General features: G+C 36.8%; 1 protein-coding gene across 1 annotated transcript in view; it reads left to right on the top strand.

Moving 5' to 3' along the window:
* The first annotated feature begins 1,087 nt into the window (after nt 1-1,087).
* Nucleotides 1,088-21,496, top strand: part of DACH1 (dachshund family transcription factor 1) — a 415,227-nt gene continuing 394,818 nt past the window's right edge. The window contains exon 1 of the mRNA XM_060129262.1: nt 1,088-1,986. Within this exon, the coding sequence (XP_059985245.1) occupies nt 1,145-1,986 (842 nt within the window). The 5' untranslated portion in view covers nt 1,088-1,144. The remainder of the gene's footprint in view (nt 1,987-21,496) is intronic.

Here is a 21,496-nt window from a genome sequence, read left to right as displayed (position 1 = left end):
GAATGCAGAGCATTCCATGATTCTTAAGCGATTTCAGACTGACTTTTTTCCCACAACTTGAAAACTCTCCTGGAATTTTTCACTATCTTTAAACAAATAAATAATTGAACCGACAGATAAAATAATCAGATGCAGAAAATATGCGCTTTGCTTCCACATGGATTTTCCTCAGAATAATTTCTTAATTATCATGAAGGGAGAGGATGTGTTTTCATTTATATCTCATTGCAAAAAACGAGCAGAGATACATCCTAAATCCTTGAAGGAGAGCTCGGAGCGCTCTGGCTCCTCTTTAAGTTGGCAGACGATTGCTCAGAAGGTTTTGGAAAAAATTACGAGTCTTCGCGGAAGAAATGGAATATTAAGACATGCAGTCTAACGGTAGTAGAAGAGAAAGAAGTAGATGATCCCTCTTTCCGATCGCCACTTCTGTGTCCGGGCTTTTCCTCTCCGTCCCTCCCATAGTTTCTTACTTATCCTCCCCCTCCCCTCCTCCTTTTCTCGCTCCCTCGCTTTCCCTGGGTCTCGCGCTCTCGGAGTCTCTGCTCCGAGTTCCTGGTTGGATAATTTGGGTTAATACTAGTGAGTGAGGTTTTTGCGGCTTCAAAGGGTATTTCAAGTTTCCGGAGCTCCTCCCCTCTGCACCGTGTGACAACAACAACTCGTCCAGCCGGCAGCCTGCACTTTTCAGCTCATTTTCTCTCTGTCATTCCCCGCTCAATCTTTGATCAATGTACTTGCCAGGGAGAACCCAAGTCCTTCAAACCTCCTCCTTTTCACCTTCATCCTTAACTTTGTGCTAGAGCGGGACCCACACAACAACAGCCGACCCTCCCCGCCCCCACCTCCAAACCAGCCCCCGATCCCAGCCCCCGGAGAGGACTCGCATTTCGACTTGCGGGACACTTTTGTGCGTTTCTCTCTAGAGCGCCTCTCGCGCTCGCCCCTCCTGCGCTCGCTCTTTCTTACCCTCACCTCCTTTTTCCCCCCTTCTCTCCCTTTCTCCTTGTCGTTCTCTCTCAGAGTTGTTGTTGTGGCCCCCTAGCTCCTTCTCCCCCCCGCCCCCCTTTTTCCCCTTGCCCTCCCCGGGGTGTGTGGCAACTTTTTCCCTCGCTTCTCCTTCTGTTTCCCCTTATATGTGACCATGGCAGTGCCGGCGGCTTTGATCCCTCCGACCCAGCTGGTCCCCACTCAGCCCCCGATCTCCACGTCTGCTTCCTCCTCCGGCACCACCACCTCCACCTCCTCAGCGACCTCGTCTCCGGCTCCGTCCATCGGGCCCCCGGCGTCCTCAGGGCCAACTCTGTTCCGGCCGGAGCCCATCGCTTCGGCGGCGGCGGCGGCGGCGGCGGCGGCGGCGGCGGCGGCGGCGGCCACAGTCACCTCCACCGGCGGCGGCAGCGGAGGCGGCGGCGGCAGCGCGGGCAACGGAGGCGGCGGCGGCAGCAACTGCAACCCCAACCCCAGCCTGGCGACCGCCAGCGGCGGCGGCGGTGGCGGCGGCGGCGGCGGCGGCGGCGCCTCCAGCACCCCCATCAACACGAGCGCGGGCAGCAGCAGCAGCAGCAGTAGCAGCAGCAGCAGCAGCAGTAGCAGCAGCAGCAGCAGCAGCAGCAGTAGCAGCAGCTGCGGGCCCCTCCCCGGGAAACCGGTGTACTCGACCCCGTCCCCAGTGGAAAACACCCCCCAGAATAATGAGTGCAAAATGGTGGATCTGAGGGGGGCCAAAGTGGCTTCCTTCACGGTGGAGGGCTGCGAGCTGATCTGCCTGCCCCAGGCTTTCGACCTGTTCCTGAAGCACTTGGTGGGGGGCTTACACACCGTCTACACCAAGCTGAAGCGGCTAGAGATCACGCCCGTGGTGTGCAATGTGGAACAGGTTCGCATCCTGAGGGGACTGGGCGCCATCCAGCCCGGAGTGAACCGCTGCAAACTCATCTCCAGGAAGGACTTCGAGACCCTCTACAATGACTGCACCAACGCAAGGTAAAGAGCGGGGGGCAGCCTCCGCCGCCCGGGGTCCCTTCCCACCGGTCTCCTCGCCCTTCCCTCGCTCCCTTCAGGGCGCCGCTCGCTCCGCGCGCCCGCGAGCCGCGCGCTCCGCCGAGCGCGGCCCTCTCCTCTCTTTCCTCGGGGCTCGCCGGCCGCTCCCGACCCTCGGAGAAGTTGGCACCTCACCCTGCCCAGACCGCGCTCTTCCGGCTGGGTCCACCCCTTGCTGGCCCGGGAGCGGAGGCGCAGCCGCTGTTGCACGCGAGAACCCCAAGCCTCCGGGCAGAGGGGGCGGGAAGGAGGAGGACGGTGCCTTTCCAGGGGCCACAGCGCCCTTCCTGGGCCGCGCCGGCGTCAGGGGACCCCTCTCAGCGCGGCCGCCCGTGTGCGCGCTCCCTCGGACCCGGGTTCCACCGCAAGGCGCGGGGCACTGGCCTGGCTGCTCGGAGGCGCCAGGCGGCATCCCGGGGGCGGAGGGAGGTCGTGACCCTGCTCGGCAGGGTTCGAGGAGCGGGAAGACGCGCTCCGGGTGAGGGCCCCGCGAGGTAGCCTTGGGAGTGGGTCACTTGGAGGTCGGGAGGGGGACGGCCCCTGAGGCCGAGAGGCCGGCGCAATCCCGGGGGACCCAAAGCGAGTTCAGCTCCGAAGCCCCTAGGGCAAGCCCGCGGAGGGGAGGGATCTGTGTGTGCGCGCATCTGTGCGTGCGTCCGCGTGTGAGCGTGTGCGTGTGCAAAGAAGATGAAGGGGTACGTTTGCCCCGGGGCAGACGCGAGGGGACCGTCAGGGTCCCTTCCGTAGGGGGAGGTGACCGGGTGCCTGAGACTCTTGGAAGCTGAACCGGAGAGATGGGGAAGGAAGACCACAGCTTGCTTTCTCGCTCTCTCTCCAAACTGTTCTTTTTTTCTTTTCCTTTTTTATCCCTTTTCTTTTCTTTTCTTTCTTCCTTTTTTTTTTTTTTTTTTTTTTTTTTTTTGTTAAGGGTTAGTAGCTCACGCAATGAGCAGGTGCAGGCTTTGCACTGGGATGCTCTGTGTACCTGAATACCGGTGCCATGGCTTCCCCAGCCCGGCAAAGCGCGGGAACTCTATAGAGGCCACGGGACCTGGAGCCAGGCCCGACCAGTTTTATGCTAATGAACGCTCACTGGGGGAGGATCTACCGAGAGGGGGCGGGAGTAGGGTAACTTGGCAGTTTCGGGGTAGAAGTGATCATTCCACCCGCTCTCACGGTTCCGTCTTGTCCCTATCGTTGGCTGCAGAGGGGAAAGTTCAGAGATACCGGGTAAAAGCGAGTAGGGAAAGTTGGAGTCTAGAAGTGAGCGCGTGGGAACTGCGCGCAAAATGTGTGCAGCGACTTCGGTACCTTCCAAATAAGTTTAAAGATCGGGAGAAGAAGCGGAGTTTTACTTCTTTTGGGTGTGTTCCCCTAGGAGAGCTAGGGAAACAGAGGCGGCAAGGAAAGGCGCAGGACTAGACCAGAAGGAAACCGGGGTAGAAAAGCCCCTAGCTATTTCTTCCTTGGGAGAAGACTTCTGGCTAGTGCCCCCGGAAGACTGGAAGACGAAAAAGACTCGAATTCCAACCCAGTAAATGTCTTACCCTGACCTAGCCAGAAACTCTTTTCCGTGTTTATTTGCCATTCTTTGCATCGGGCCATGGGTGTATATCTGGGTTTTGAACCTTTATTTCTACTATTTTTGGGTGAATGCTGAGCGCCCGCGTGTGTGTACGCGCACGCGTGCCCAAGAGTCTGGACAGGTGGCAGTAAAGATTGAGGGGGAATCTTGATCACTAAACGTCATTTACGGAGATAATTGGAGTTCTTGGGTGTTCAGAAGATAACATATTTACAAAAAATCTACTGTTAAAACAAGTTGAATCAGGGCAGAAAATTGTTGCGGAGTTGTTATAAAGAATGCTAGTCAAAATTTGAAGCCAGTTCAGATATGATTGCGGTGAAATTGCCTACCTATCCAGTAGATTGGTGAAGCGCTGTTTTTCTTAGTAACCAAACCACTCTTCTCTTGAATCTTCTTTGTGTGTTTCTTACAGCACACACTGTACTAGATAATTAATGGCCATTTCGCATAACACGCAAAAAAATTGGTGGAGAAAACTCCCTTCAGAGACTGCAATGTTATAATCAATTTAAAGCAGGTAGTGTTACACCACTTACAATTATTCTCTTGGAGTTTTGTGTTTTTTTTCCAGAAATTTCTGAAAATATGGAATTTTCAGGTTTTGGAATTGAAGTCCTCACCATATGGTTGCAGAATATTCTTAAAGTTATTAGGAAATAATTTTAAAGTATTTTTTCCCTGAGGTTAACAAAGCCTCTGGAGTTAAAACTTTCAGAGCCAAGATAAGTTAAATCCAGTAAAACTGTTTATCCCTTCAAAAATATCTCATCAGTACTCTAATTATATTTCAATCACCTCGTTTTAATACTTTACAATGAAATGTGTTATTCCAAAACTCTATTTCAGGTTAAAGTTAAATGTGGTAAGTTTGTTGATTTACTATTGCATTTTGATCTTTTATCAACTACAAGACTTTCTCAAACCTAAACACATGCAAATACTGAAGAAGATGTGTAGTTGTAGATATCTGCCTAGGTTTTCCTAATTCTGCCACTGACTAAGAAAATAGAAAACTTATCATTGAACTCCCTCTCACCAAAATATACTGTTTGCATTGTGATGCATTATTTTTTAGTGATAATTACAAGTGTTACTGTCTTATTTCTCAGCGTTGGAAACAATACCTAAAATATTTTTATCTTGAATTTACAAAACTAAAATTACCCTTTTCATTCAAGTCCAGTTTATGCCCTTACTACTAAGATTCTTTTTCATTCATCTATATACATTGATTTCTTTCATTATGGTTTCTTTCTCCTCTGGCTACTTAAGAGACTATCTAAAGGAATAATTGATGCAAAAGATAAGAGGAACTGTGCAGAAAGGCAAACTATATAAAATAATATGTACATAGTGTGCAAGAAACATTAAATCTTAGCACTCTCAGCTTTTTACAGAACATGTATTTAATTATGTCTCTTAAGAGTATTTAGATACCAGAGAATCTGAGGAACCAAAATTTTTGATGTTAAGGAAAAGAAGCGTTCATAAGCTTGCTCAAAGTGGCTCAGTAAGTTAGTAACAAACCTCGGAGTGGATTTAATTTGCTTGGGGCTATTGCATCAGTGTGCTATCTATGAAAACTAGAATAAATGTTGAAGCCATCTGTCATTACCACAAGGAGATGAAACAGAGACTGTCACCTCCTTGATAGTAAAGCTAAATAAAATAGGGGTCTCAAAGCATGAAAGAAAATATAAGGAAATATATTTAAAAGTTGTCAGAGGACAAAGTCTGACCTTGATCACCTTCCTCTAATTATTATTTTTCAACTAAACATTAGTTGCATGAACTTGGCTGTTGCAACAGAGGTCACTTAATTAACTGGTAACCATTAAACAACAACAAAAAAAGAAAAGTAATTATGTACATGGTCAAGTCTCTGAGTCAGTTGCTTGTTTGTAGATTTGGGTTAGCATTCAATTTTCTGTGAATTCAGGTAATAAAAAGTGACTGTTCTATTTTGTCATCAAAAATATTTTTTTTTTTTTTTGAGCATTGCCAGAAGTTGATTTTGTCTCAGGATCTTCCAAACCAGCTTGTGATTTGGGTCCTACGTAGCCCTAGATTTATGAAGTTTTTAACTTGGAAAGATTTCAGTTAGTTTTATCAGACATTTTATATAAATATACATATATTTACAAACAGTATTCTTTTGTCTTAAAAGTCAGTACCATCTATTGACAGGAAATTGAGAGACTACATGTCTTTTTTTGTCCAGTGGTAATATACAAATGCAGTTTTAGTATAAGAAGTATAAAATATTTTCCAACTCTTGGCTCTTTTTTTGTCAGAAGATTTTTTAAATAAAAATAGCATATTTATTTAACATTTCCTCCGTTGCATGCTATTCAATGGCACGGACTTATGCATTTATGCCTCGATGTAGAAAGTTTCAACACAATACAGACTCCCTTCTCACAGATAATTATGATACTTAGCACAGAGAAATTCAAAACTTACTTCAAATGAAGAGAGACTATGCTTTTGAAGTTTTTGTATTACAGTCTATTAATGGCTCCTGTAAAGCCTGATGTCTCGTCGTATAACATTTCAAGAAAAATATGGCATAATTAGAAGAGTAGGGCCTAAAATGTGAAAGTTTTTTGGTTCCATCACTTATCTCTGCACACTTTTTAAATGTTGGTAAATTGCAGTTTAATAACTAATACATAAATAAAATCTAAGAATATGCTCACCTCGGATTTACCTTGTTTAATCACATTATGTTGCAAGATACAAATTCTCAAGTTATTTGGATAATATCTTTCAAATCTGTTTTTTTTTTTTCCCTTGGAGTTAGTCTCCAGTGATATCATAATCATTATTGTCACATAGTGCACATAGTTATGAGGATGAAGATGGTTTACTTTCTGAACTCCACGGTTAATGTCCTGAGACACTTAATTTGATTTGCACATTTAATATTTTATTTTGTGATGATTCAAATATTATGTATAATAAACTACAAGACAGGCTTATTTTTTTCTTGTCAGAGTTTTCTTGCATAAAATTTTTGTATTTGCATTTAAGGCAGAATTTTTAAACTTCATTTAGTCTAAATCTGCTGTTTTTTTTTGTTTAATCTACCACATTTCACAGAAGTTGCATATAAATTATTGAGACCAATATTAGCCACTCTCTTTGCCTCACTACCTTCCCCAACCTTCTGAGTTGTGACGCCCAATATTGATTAAAGTCTAGGCTGGATTTGAGCATAAATCACTCTTCTCTTTGGTGATTTACCATGTGTGATTCACTAGCATACAAAAACATAATATGCTTTATTGTTTCTCATTTGCTGTTTTGTTTTTGGAATGTGTAGCATTTGTAGCTTAATGTGCTTAATGTGCAACCAAGAAGTTGTTATTTTAGGAACAATTTGTGCTTTGACTGTCAATTAGTATTATTTTACCTTTCCAAGTTACTTTACTAAATTGTTTCATACAGTTGCCTTTGTTAATCAAGTAAAATAATCATTTAAATTGCATTGTATTAGCAACATAGAACACATGTATTGCAAAATATAATAAGAAATGAAACTCTCACAGGTTGTAAGCTGTCTCCCTTTGAATCTTTGTCTGAAGAAATTAGTTTGAAATATGCCTTCTTAAATAGGTACAGGTGAGTCTTCTAGATTTCACTAAACATTTTGGTTTTAAGGTTTTCGTTACTTGATTCTTTAGAAAAGTTCAACTTTGCCTGAATTTAATCTTTCCAAGATTTCATTTTCAGATTGTTCACCAAGGGGAAAAAAAGAAAATCACATCAATTTATATACCTTTAAAATGACCAAAAAATGTGAAAAAATTGATATTAACTATTTGGATATTTTAACATGTATTTAAGATAAAGTTTTATCATTTTATGTTTGAATTGTTATGAGAATAGAATGACCTTAGCATGTGCCAGCATGTGCCATTCTCTTTACTGAGTTACTGCACTGTGATTGGTCAGTCGGGTGTGTGTGTGTGTGTGTGTGTGTGTGTGAATGCTGCAGCTAAAAATTCAGTTAAGAATACATTAAAAATACATTTATATTTATGTTTTCAGACTTAGAGACTACATTAAGGAGGCTCTTTTCCATTATATTTGTTGTGTTCAATAATTTATTTTTTAATGAAGAAAACCTGACTTAAAAACCCACCAAATGGGGCTTAGATAAGTGGACTATCAAAGGCTCTGATCTGCACAGATACATGTATCTCAGGCATATCAGTGGCTCTGTGAGCCCACATTGTCCTCAAATTCCTTTACTTTCCTTCTCCTCAACTTGTCAGAAGTATTTCCAATCAAAAGTATTTTTTTTTTGCTATAGTATCTGTCCTTTAAATAACTTTTAATTGCTGATATTTGCTTTTTAGAATACATCACAGTATAGAAGTGTCTCAATTAGAATAGTGAGGTTAGCTTACCAAATTATTTCTTTGGAAAGCAGGAACACCAAGGATAGTATATTTATATTTGGTCTAATAGTTAGTTATTATATTCAGTCTAGTAATTAGTTACTATTAGATTAAGTGGTGGATCATTTTATATTGATGCACCTATTTACTTTGGGAAGGTTTTTGAGAATCTTTTAAGAGGGGGTCTATTACAGATACCTGTCCAATTTAAATGTACATATTTATTTTATAAGTATTAATATCCATATAATCATATATAGAGAATGATGCAAATCACTACATGATCCAAAATCAGAGACCTTGAGCCAGGTGCATTTTAAATTTCTTGTGTGTTCTGATTTGGATTTATCTTATAAGATAGGAGGATTCTAATTCACTCATTTAAAAAAAAATTGCATGTGGGTTTTTCTAAATTGGATATAGAAATGTCCAATGACTGAACTTTGTTAAAGGTGTGGCCCTGTTGCTTTCTGATTCATATTAGCTTGGAGTTGATCCAGGATATCAAGCTGGGATTCTTTTGCACGTTTAAATGTACGTGACTTGAGTGGAAGCTGTCAAAGACAACTTACTAAACTGGAAAACTCACTGTGTATTTAATTTGTCTTATATTTTTGTGCTTATAAACATATTGTAGTGTCTAAAAGTCTGCAGCATGGCAACACACTGAATAGCCAGCTGTTTTAAAAAAAGTTTTAGAGAGTAGTGATTAAAAAAAAAAAACAGTTTAACTGAAGCATCTAAAACATGTTATTATCTAAGATGAATACACTACCTAGAATATAGTGCATGTTTCTTGCAAGAAATAGGAATTGTTTACTATGATTTGAAGACTAAAAGTAATTTAACTATAGGTAGATTAATAATAATCTTGCAGTGGATTTTGAAGGTAGTATATATATTTAACAAAAAATTGGATATGCTTTTCAAGCATGATTTTCTCAAAGCAAATATTGAAATGGGCAACAAAGTAGACTGGTTACTTTTGGTTAGTAACATTGAAGAATTGAGGAATGTTTTCCTTTCCTTAGAATAAATGAAGGGAGGGGTAAACGAAGTATTAAAAGTCACAATGTAACTTATCTTTGAATTTATATATGGTATCAAATGTTTCTAAATAATTAGATTACCCCTGTAGTCACAACAGGAAAAAACAATGCTTTTCTTCAAGGACAAGGAAAATATATCAGGAAAGAAAGAGTACTAGTCAAAAGGGAATTATTTTATAGAAGCACATACAATCATTTGCAGTAAATACTTGCTAGTTCAGTTTAAGGGATATGGTCATTTCTTAAGTAAAGGTAATGATAATCAATCTCTAGAGTATATTAATCAAGAAATATTTCATTACATTCACATATCAAGCAGATGAAGTATTTTGTTAAAATCTTAAACTGATTGTATTCAGAAATTGTATTAATAGCAGCAGTAGGTCAGCTGTTTTATTCATAGCCTTATATTTTAAAAACATTTTGTTTATGTATGAACAAATCACTGAAGCTGTAACTAATCTTTGAACCCATCACAGCTCTGCTAAAATAGACTGATATATTCAACAGTATTAATTCTTATTTTATATTTAAAATATCTGTTTTTTTAGCTTAATTTTTGGAAATGATATATATGTCTTAAGTTAGGCAGTTTGTAGCTTAATAGTGCCTCTGGATTTTAAATGAATAATTTGGAGCACTTTTCTTTGTAATATCACTGTTCACACATTTTATACTAGGATGAATGTTCTTGTGTATGCAACAAGTATAAAATTTCTATCAGTATTCAAGAGATCTTTGTGGTGGATATTTTTGTTTATGTTAAGCTTAGCCCATTTGTGGTCTATGTATTTATGCTTAATTATAATCCCTTTATTAGAAAAGCTTTTACGTATATTATTTGTGTTTGTACACACACACACACACACACACACACACACGAGAGGCATGTAGAACATAGGGCCAGAAGACCAACAAGTTACTTATAAAAATAGCTTAATTTTGCTTTCTGTAATTCATTTAATATAAAATAACACATGAAAAGCCAATTCTACTTTAGTGAATGACCATAGAAAACTATATTTAAAATTACTTTTAGGGTGAAAGATGTAGTTTATATTTAAATGTTTTAAAATATAATTATAAATATAACATTATATGGCTATTAAGACAGTGATTAAACACTTATCTTGATTTTCCTAGACCTTTATTTTTATGATAACTAAGATATACTTTTAATTCTCTACAAAAAATATTTATAACTGATAAGTATTTTATTGTATGAAATCGACATTAAACTATTAGGTACTAGAATCTGTACATTACTGAAGAACCTTTAAAGTGCTTGATGTCATAGCACCATTTCTTTTATTGGTTTATTTCATTGCTGCTTGCACTTTGGAGCAAGCATATCCTTTAAAATCAGTGGATAAATGATAGGAAAACAATATCATAATCTAAGAAAAAAGATCGCTCTTCTAAAAGCTTTGCCATCAATGAGATGAATTAGGAATGAGGTCAATGGGTTAATCTGCAGGTCTACATAAGGAGATGTGTTACCACTTCTTGCAGTGGACTGTAATTGTCTTTGAAAACACCTGGTAGAGGTCCAGTTAAATTGAAATCAATTACTTTCTCAATCATTCCATGGCATATGTCAAGTCATTACGTCATTGGTAAAAGTGCAAGCATGCATGCATTTTTTTTGCAAAGCAGGAAGAAGCTTATAAAACAGTGATTGCTTAAAGGACTCTGCTTCATCTAAAGCTTGAGGGATTAAAAAAAATCACTTGGACATAGTAACTTAAAATGACATTTGGTAAGAAGTTCATCTTTGCATTTAGTTATCTAAGTAAAAACAATATTTCACATTCCTTTCTGCATCATCTGGTATGTATATATACTTAAAAGTTAGTGAGAATGGTTTCAAAATATTTTATGACATGTGACCTCTGACACCTTTATTCTTATTTTCTAAGAACCCTCTGACAAGTATATATTATAATCAAAGATGAATATATGTCTGCTCTTCACTGATTTTTTTTTTTCTTCACACCATTGACAGTACATGCAGATTTGAACTTGTAGCCAGGAACAGTGCTTCCATGCTTCAAATTGCCAGAAGACCCCCAGGGATGGAAACTTGACCTGCTTTTATGAAACCATAGAATTACATTTATACAAGTTACCCCATGGGAAAGGAATGAACTGATCCCAATTCAAACCTTAATATTGGAGCCTTCTGGGTCAAATTTGATTTTTCTTTCTGTTAACACCTGTTTAGCTCCCAAATTTAGTAACTATATATTCTTAGGAAATTTACAAAATACTATTCATGAATGGCATTTCACAGTTAAGCCAAAGTGCCATCAGAATTTGGCAGCTATTCAAGATTTCACATGTGACTAAGATGCGACTTTTTAAAACAAAATATCTACCTTTCAAATATGTATGCTAGATGTTAAAAGGTTAAACATAAATGTGTTTAATTGGACATGGGAACATTTATTTTGTACTTTTTTAATTAATTTCTCTCCACAGAAGAGTCAGCCCAAGTAGGGGAAGAAACTTTTTTTCAGGGAGTTATTCCCTATGATAACATTTCAGAATACAGATTTTTATATGAGTATATTTAATTTTTCTTAGATTCACATTTTGAGAGGTTAAAGTTCTTATTGTATTTTTAGCTGGATCACTTGAAAGTTTTCAGAAGGCTCCCTTTGCCACTAGCAATAGCAAATGAAGATCACTGACAAATTTTATATGTAAAAGCCATTTTTATTTTAGTTATGTGGACTGGGGCTAAGTTGGAAAACTAAAATTAATCATAGGTACAAAATAAAGAGGTATTTATAGTTTGCTTAATTTCTGGAATATCAAAATGCTATATCATATATCTATATATATATATAAATGGATAACGTATATAAAATGGTAGGCTTATAATATCTCTGCCTATAATGGGTGATATTAAATGACTACCATTAGATTTAGAACCTACCTCTTCATATAGAACAACTTGTTCTTGATCTTATATATACAGAAACATTTTATAAAAGGTAAAGCAACACATATACATGTATATCCCCCACTCAAGTATATGCAATGACAAAAAATAATTCCATGATTGGATTTTGGAATTGAGGTTAGCAAGTTCCTTTTCCAATAAAAATTAGAGAGAATTTCAAAGATCTTTCACTTCCTTTTTCACTTAACATTGGTAAAATCATTTGGATAATTGGCTATTTCCTTACAAGAACTAAACATAAAAATTCCTAATAAGAATGGTTATAACAAATCAATTCTTGGAGTGTGGAAGAAAAACATTGAGATTTCCAGTGAAAGGAATACCACTTTTCTTACTATCATAAGTCATGATTATCAAGGAGAAAATATTTAGGGTTTTAAACATATGTTGCTTATTTTTTATTGGCTGTTCTGTGACAAAAAAAGAAAGCTCCTTAACTTTCACTGTAAGCTAACAGTTTTCTGCCTTGCCTCAACACATCATTTGAATGAAGCTGAAAATTAAGTCAATCATTTGGATGTTTCCTAAGATCACTCTGTTGCCATATTTATAAAATAGCAACATTGATTAAATATTTCATTTAATTTAAAAGTTTGACCCAACTAGTTTCATGGTTATTTGACATGGCAATTGGTCTGCACATTCTCTGACTGTGAAGGAAGGAATGGAGGGAGGCAGATCACGTGACTGCACAACTTCATGCTGTTCTTAAAAGGAATCTAGTTAGGAAAGGCAGCTTATTCTGACTTTTGTAATGGCGATAATATGAAGTTTCTATGACCTTTGTCTTCCAGTGGCACTTTGCAGCTCAATTTCTAATAACGATTGATAGTATACCAAATGAACTGCAAAACAAAACAAAACAAAAAAACCCCAAAACACCTTAAAAAAATCTTGCTATAAAGTGTGTGAAAGGAGAGGTGGAGCTTTTATATTTTAGATAATTCTCTGTAAGTAGAGTGATCCTTAATTTTGCACAGAATTCTACATCGTACCTCATATAGGAAGCCTTTAGACACCAAACTAAATTTCATCCTCTTAAATATCTTTATCATCTAAATTGTCCTCATAATAAATCCTCTTTATTTTTGGTAGACACTCTAGTGAAATTTTGCATGAAATATAAATCCATATTTACCCATAACTATCTATCCAAAAACAGAATAAGCTGGGTTTTTGAGCTTTTGATATTTAGATTGGATTCCTCTAATTCAACAGAGTGAAAATATGGTTTATTTTTATTTATTTTCTTCTAATTTAGGAAATGACATTAAAATGGTATATATTTGATCTGAAGTAAACTTTTTTGCTCTTGCTTTTGGGGAGTGGGTTAAATAAGGGCCCATGACAGGGATGCTGTTTGTTTTTCACAAAAGTTGTTTGTGATTTCAGGTACTCTTGGGAAATCTCTTGATCAGATTCACATCTGTTCCTGTCAAAGTGGGTGCTAAGATACCGGTCACCCAGCAACCATGTCCAAGAGGGAATTGGGCCGATAATAACTTCAAAAACGAATGACAGATGCTAGATTAGGATGAAAGACAAAACGCATGAAAAATGAGCTTGTTAGAATCAAAAATTTGTTCAAGCACCTTTATGCAAATTAAATGAATATTGAATATTTGCATGCATTTCTACTTTTTCATTTGATTGAAAAGAAAAGAATAGCACATTTAAACTCACAAATGTGACTTTTTCTTTTGTACTAATCAGCATACAAAGCTGAATCTCTTTTTAAAAAAAAATCAGATTAGCCACCTGGGTTCTTATATCTCTACTAAGTATATTGCAATGTTTTTTGTATAACAATGGTACTCTTTGGGACAACTTAGTTTATCTAATTTTTTTCATAATAAGCAGTCTCGTGTGAAGGTTATTTTAGATAAATATAAATCTATTTCTTGAGAAAGCATTTCAAAAGTAACCTTATCCTATTGTCCTTGAAATTGGTTAATGTACATTAATAAAAGATCACTCAAGATGAATTCACACCAAAAGCACAGGCTTCTCATTGACAGGTTAAATAACAATGCATTAAAGTAAAGCAAGGTAGTATTCCTGAAATGAAAAGTAGACAGAAAGATCGCTTCAAAATTTAAGATGCTTTTTGATATATTACTAGTTTTTCTATTGAATTGTTTACATACTAATCAGAATTTAGAAGAGCCTGATAAAATGTAGTGATTGAGAGAGGTTTCTGAGTCTTGGTTTAGCGATGTATAATGTGGTCACGTAGAGAAATTGATTTTCTTCAGAAATTAATTAATTTTTCATATCGCCCTAAGCTGCAGTTAAAAAGAGTGCATACTTGTCTGTTTTTTCCAGAAATATTGCCTAATCATATTAATACCATTGCCCCAAGGATGAAAAGATAATTGTACAAATGCATTTGGAAATATGTATCACTGAGTATTTATGATTAAATTATGCAAATGACCTAGCTCTCATCCTTTCCAGACCCAGATTGTCTAATTAGGATTGATATGCTGAATAGATGTTCCAGAATTTGAATACAAGCATGTCCAAGGAGCAGAAAATTGGAAATGACAAGGCTGAAATCCAAAGAAAAGTGTCTTTCGTTTCTATACTGTGTTAATGTGCTGTTAGCAGTTGAGGGTTTTTTCCCTCCCTTTGGCTATTTTGTGACTCATATGTCCATATTAGAAGCAAGTATGCAAAATGAATTGAACTTCAGCAAAAAGCATTTCATTTCTATTTGGTGCTTATATAAAGATAATAATTCCCTTGTCATTCAAAAAGAACATCACTATTAAGTTGCTTCAAACAGTGTAAACTTAACCTTAACTGAGTGAAGTTTTAAAAAACTTCCTTTGTATTGGTATCAAACCTTTATTTCAAAGCTAGCTATCCAAACTTCATGGCATACCGTTGCAGTATTTTCTAAGGATGTGCTTTCTTGAATCTACAGTTTATTCATTTATTCATTTACTTAAATACCTATCCCCTTATATTTGGAGAAAAGTTTTCCAGTAACAGTTCTGATTAGCGGGAAAAAAGCAGCACTTTAAATGTAACAATGTTTGAATTTGAGGTCCTCAGCAGGCTTTCTCCCTCACTGATTACACTCATTCATCTTAGATGGAGGGGTGGTAGTGAGGGGGTAGGAAGGGACTGAACTGTCAGGACTCCAGCCTTTGTTAAGCAGCGGGTAGTCACTGCCTCTGAACCCGCCTGGCTCCTGCTTTCCATCTGCAGGATGATGGATTGCTATGTTTAATACATTTCAGCTTTTGTCTGTCATAGTATGGACAGACAGTACTATCAGTGATTTCAACAGTGATTAGGGAACAGTTTCAAATCCCTCCTATTGGCCAGACAGCTTCCAGGAACATCTGATGAAACATATTCATTGGCACTCTCACCATGTAAGAGTATAGTTTAACTAGGCAGAGATTGTACATTCACTGTTTAAACCAGTGCTGAAGCCCACTGAGAATTTTACTGGACCATATATCCACTTTAGGACAAAGTTACACGTGACAATATTGTAACAACATTGGGGTCTCAAACTAAAATATTTATCTCAAGTAGTCCCAAGGTAAGATAAATTTGTATTCTTTAAATAGTAACAGCATGTGTTTAACGGCAGAACTGTATTCCATAGACTATGATGTCAATTGTTGCTACTCATCAATATTGAGCTGTCCAGCTATATTGGGAGGGTAGAATGTGAGGACTATGTTAAAACAATAAGACATGACATGGCATGTGCTATTCTGGGATTTGCTGAGCTGTGGGTGCTTTGTGGTTCACAAGTCCAAAGAGTGAATGATTTCAACAACCAGAACACCACTATGTACAGCTCAATATTTTCCCTGGAGTGTTTTATTCTATTTATAAAACTGGTGCTAAGAAAATACAATTATCTAAAGGAAACTAAAATATTCTTTTAAACCATTGGTAACTTAGGCAAAGTTTTATTTGGAAAATTGGACATATCTAAATCAATAGAATTTTACTAATACTATTACAATGGACCAAATGTAATGTAAATTACAAAGTAAATTTAAAAGTGTATTATAAGCATGGAGTTGCAACTCTCTGAAAAAACAGGTAATTATCAAAATACTTAATTCAGCCAAAATTTTGCAACAAAAATCTAAATCAGGAAGAGACACGTGTTTTCAACTAATCTCTATTAATAGGAAAGATTAAAGAAAAAGTTTAGATAAGTTAGCCCCAAATATTCAATGAGAATAAGAACTCCAGAATATAACATAAGTCCCCAATTATATTTTCTCTTACTGATATGGTTCTTACATTGCAAAATTTTCACCTGAGATCCTTTCAGTAAAGGTTTCTCATTTTGAATATGGTTACAAATACACAAACGCACAAATTCACGCATACATGGCATACCATGTTTCTTTTTAACCAGTTCAATAGCTAAACTTGTTGGCATGTTGACATTGCTGATTTAGTAGTAAGGGCAGGTGGGGCTGTGCCTCCTGTGAGAGTTATACAAACATTCATATATTTTGCAGCTTACCTTGTTCTTTTTTTTTTTTTTTGCATCTTTATTGGAGTATAATTGCTTTACAATGGTGTGTTAGTTTCTGCTTCATAACAAAGTGAATCAGTTATACATATACATATGTTCCCATATCTCTTCCCTCTTGGGTTATCTTGTTCTTTGCTTTATTTTAAAGCTTGTCTTATTGAAACGGTGTTCAGCATAAAAATTGTGCCTTCATTCAGCCTATTCTACAGGAGTCATTCGTCCGAGTAAATCGAAGGTATAGCTCATAGTAGACTTCTGTACAGAAATTGCATAACTGAGTTTAAGTAAATCTAGATTTTTAATCAAAGCTGTTCACAATTTATATAGCACATGTAAAATAATGTACCACCCCTCAACAACTGCCTAATCATTCTAATGTGTGGTTGTCACATCTTTAGTCGTAGAGTATTGCATATTCATTTATTGCCTTCATAGTGTGGGTGGGGGACAGGTGGAGAAGTGGCAAAGCGTTTATTCTTTTAGAGAAAAATAAGGTATTAGGGGACAGCTATTAGCAGGTCACACCCCCTGAAATCACTGTGATGTGCGGAATTTCTACCAAGTCAAATGGAAATGCATGGATGAGGCAACTAGAGTTCAGGTTCTGAGCTTTGAGCTCTCAGCAGCAGATTGAATGGAAGAAGAGGCAATGTTGAGTCAATACTCTGTTCTAAAGCAGAACCATCTCATGGGATGGCTGTCCTTACCTTGCTATGTTCCTTCCCTTAACTATTTGTTAATAATTTTTAAGGGGGTAATCAATAATCAGTAGAAATTTAGGATTAAGGATCTGGCTGGGAGATAAACCTTTAAGAGAGGAAAGGAGCTCTTATACCATATAAAATCTATAGACACTTTCCCTCCAAATATTATAGAAAATGTGTTTGGCAAATGCAAATGTGTAGTTTGCCCATAGGTGAACTATTCAGAATCGTATCTCCTGTAACATTGGGAGTGTGTGTGTGTGTGTGTGTGTGTGTGTGTGTGCGTGTGTGTGTGCGCGCGCGCGCATGCGCACATGCATGCGTCCACATGTATACTGTAGGTTGCCAACCCCTGTTATACACATTGTTAGTCCTATGTTTAGTTAAACACCATAATTATCAAGTAATACAAGTCATTTGTCTTACTGTGGTTAAACAAAGAAAAAACGTGTGCTAAAAACTAAATGAATGAGTTTCTCAGGAAGCTAAACGAACAAGTTTGTTGTCTGAAATGTTTCAGAGTGGAGGAAGCTTAGAACACCCTTTAATCTATTCCATCCATCTCTGGCCACAGTGAGAGTGCACTGGCTTCTGTGTGTGTGCACAGCAGCTCTGGGCTTAGCGTCCAGCTTTTACTGTTTGGTGGATCCACAGTTTGGGGGAAAATAACGAGTCAGGCCGGCAGCTTCAACTTCTTTTTTCTCAGGAGCTTCCTATAATGATTCTACCTCTAATGAGGTGAATTACTACTGCATGAAAAAGGAGAAAAAAGGGTTTTGGCCATCTTAGCTAATAAATCACATTGACTGCATGGCTGATCAGATCAATTGTGCATAAATCAGTGCCTTAAAGAGTCTTAAACTAAGATTCTACCAAAGACCAATCGATCCACCGGCTTGTGTAAAGGCATGGTCTCTTGCCCATAGCAAACTGAACAGGAGTCCACAATATTGAAACAGTTAATATGCTGTCAGATGTTGAAATGAATGTTTTCAGATCTCAAGGGCACGACTGTGATGAGTAAAGCAGTTGTGACTGGGTTGCGTCAACTAATATGTTTTTGTCTTTTCTAGTTCACTTTTATTTGTTAGCAAGAAAATGTAATTCTCAATACATATACGAAAACTAAGTTTTGAAAACTTTATCAACAAGTGTAAGTTTGGGGAATTGTTTCCCACAAAGATATTATTATGTTATTTCAAAAAGAAATTATTATGGCTATCCAAGAGGAGTATTTCATTACGATAATAGCTGTAGATTTGAGATTTACTAATCTATAGAAAACCTGGGGTCATGAGAACAATCTGGAAACTTGATTTCAAGTTCTCATTCTATCAGTTACTAACTGGGAGATGTTGGATTAGTCAGCTGGAACTTTCATACTGTCAAATGTAAAATAGGGATAGTAAAGATAACTTTTCTATTTATTTTAAAAGAAGGTTGTGAGGATAAGAATGTGATAATAATTATTTGAAAGCACTTCAGAAATAGTAAGGTGCTTTTCAAGAGTTGTTATCTGTTTAGAATTCCCATTACTTTTTAAAAAATTGAGACATAATCTACATATTGTATAAAGTTTAAGGTTTACAATTATATACTTCAAAGTTGCTAAGAGACTAGATCTTATATGTTCTCACCCAGCTATGTTATTTTACCAGAACCATGCACAAAAGCATAAAGAAAAATCTATTTTGGTTTTTGCTGTCACACTCTTCTCCTCTTTCTAAGGAAGTAACAGTGAAATCGCAACTATTAAAAGGAACTTGTGAATTCTGAAAAATTAGTCTTTTTATAAATATAAAGTTTATTAAAGTTTTATTGCCATTAACTTTCAGACATTTTAAATAACAATTTAACATGACAAAATCTTTGAAAAGCAAGAAAAGATGAAATATAGCCATAGCATCTGCAAAGGAAATAACTTATTTTATTTCAGGGAGTATGACATCCAATAGCTACAGTAACCGCTATGCAATTCACTATAAAAACGGGAGATTCTAATAAGTTTACATCAGGTTTCTCTTCCTTTTCTTTTTGCTAAATCAGGTATTATTGAATCTTTGATTTCGTTTTAAGTTGCCTAGAGCATTCTATTATAGTTAAGTCCATAGGATTTTTTTTAACCAAATATATAATTTATAATTATTCTCTACCAAGCATCTCAAAATCCTCCCAAATGATTATTTTCTGGAGTCTCCTGTTTTGAAAATAAATTTGGGATAGGCATTCAAGCATCTTAACATGAAATTTGGTGTCTGCCAAATATTTTGTGAACTCATCAATCTAATATAATGTTGTCTATCTCAGAATACTACTTGTTCTGCCTTTGTCTGTAGATTTATAACAATGTCTTGACATTTTTGTAAATTATGTAACACACATAGTTTCTCCCTTGTTATATTGTGAAATTTAGTAGGTTGTTGAAATTGGATCTGATTGATTTTCTCCTTGGCATTTGTCTACAAAAGCATCTCATGTCTGAAATTCTCCAGAGGAGGGGAAATCCAGGAGGATTTCTTTTGCTGCATTCTTCCTTTATGTATCTAAAGTTTTGAAATATTTGTGATCTGCTGTTAACAGTTTTAAATGTAGTTATAGAGATACTTGCTGATAGAAGACGGTCTGGTTATTTCTTGAACTCATCAATTAATTTTAAAACTTGAAGAAATTTAATTTCTGGTGACTAATAATTACCTCCCTGTGATTTTTCTAGACTATTATCTTGCATTTATCTTGTTAAAATTCTCAGGTACTTTCTGGCACATAGTAGGCACTCATTACAAGTAAAATTGACTTTCTTATAGAATTTTTGTTTGCATATTATTAATTATATTAAAATACTTTTATGAGATTCTTAGTTTTAGGGAATTTTGGTTATAACCAAGAAATTAAAGCATGAATAGAAATATATATGTTTTAGATTTTTATGTAGAAATAAAAAATAAAATGAAAGTATATTTAACATTAGTTCTTAAGTATAATATAAGGTGTCAAATTCTGGAATGTATCCCATGTTTTTGTAGTAGTTTAAGCACAAATAGTTACACTTTGTGTTTCTTCATATATGTATAATTTAATAAGATTGAGATTTTACCTTTATCTCTATCATTATTATGGTTTATCAGATTAATTATGAAAGGTCACAAAACTTATAATTTTTGAAGTGTGTACAAATTTGAATTGAGTATATTCATATGCAGTTTAAAACATTACTATTGATAATAAAAATTACAATTACGATTATTAGTGATTACTGTTTGCTAGATGTTATCTCTTTCATTCCCCATAGTAACCCTAAGAGGTAGGTTCTACCTGCTTTTAAAGAAAGATAAAGGTACTAAGGCTCAGAGCAGTTAATTAACTTTACCAAGGGCATACAGCTAGTACATGGCGAGTAGAGGAAACAGAATCCAAGAAATTTCATTCCAGAACTTTTATTTTCTATTTTCCTATTCAAATAATACTTAATCCATGACTCTAATCTAGATTGAAGTTTGAAGATTATAAATTATTTGGAAATAATAGTAATAATATAATTTTTTTTTAAATATTCAAGATGCCACTCCTATTACTGAGAGGTTATCATTCCCAACAGATATAAATAGGTTATTCTTGAAAGCTTGAAAACCACTCATCTGGGCATGTAATTGAGATTTAAACATCATTTGTATAGTAGATAAAGTCTGCTATAGGCAGAGTTTGTGACAACACTTCCCAGTTTTAAACTGGGAAGTAGCCATGGACAATTTGGGGTGGTGCCTGTTTTCTTTCACATGTTGTTCTTTAGAATAGGCTTCCTCATCTCATCTTAATCATCCATGTGGATGCAGTCTTCCATCCAAGTAGCTTGCCATTCTTTTTGGTGTCTTTAGATCTTTTTTTTAAACTTCTTTTTCACAGCAGAAAAAAAGTACTTTGCTGTTTTGTATCCTCATACTCCAACTTGTTTATCAGATTGGCACATTGGCACATTGAAGAACTTGTTTATCAGATTGGCACATTGTTGAGATTTGCAAGTTCCCTGGTGGGGTAGGTGCGTCATTTTGTTCATTTACATCTATTCACTTTAATCAAGTGTGGGAAATAATGTTTTTTAACCAGGTAAATATCATGTGGGAAAAGTGATGGAACTCTTGTTCCAGGATATCTACAGTTAAGATAAGGAGTTCATGTTGGTAAGATCTAAATATTTTGAGTATTTCTGTTAATGTTTAGT

Source organism: Lagenorhynchus albirostris, chromosome 18 (genome assembly GCF_949774975.1).
Source record: "Lagenorhynchus albirostris chromosome 18, mLagAlb1.1, whole genome shotgun sequence".
Classification (NCBI taxonomy): Eukaryota; Metazoa; Chordata; class Mammalia; order Artiodactyla; family Delphinidae; genus Lagenorhynchus; species Lagenorhynchus albirostris.
This window is presented reverse-complemented; position numbering and strand designations above follow the sequence as displayed.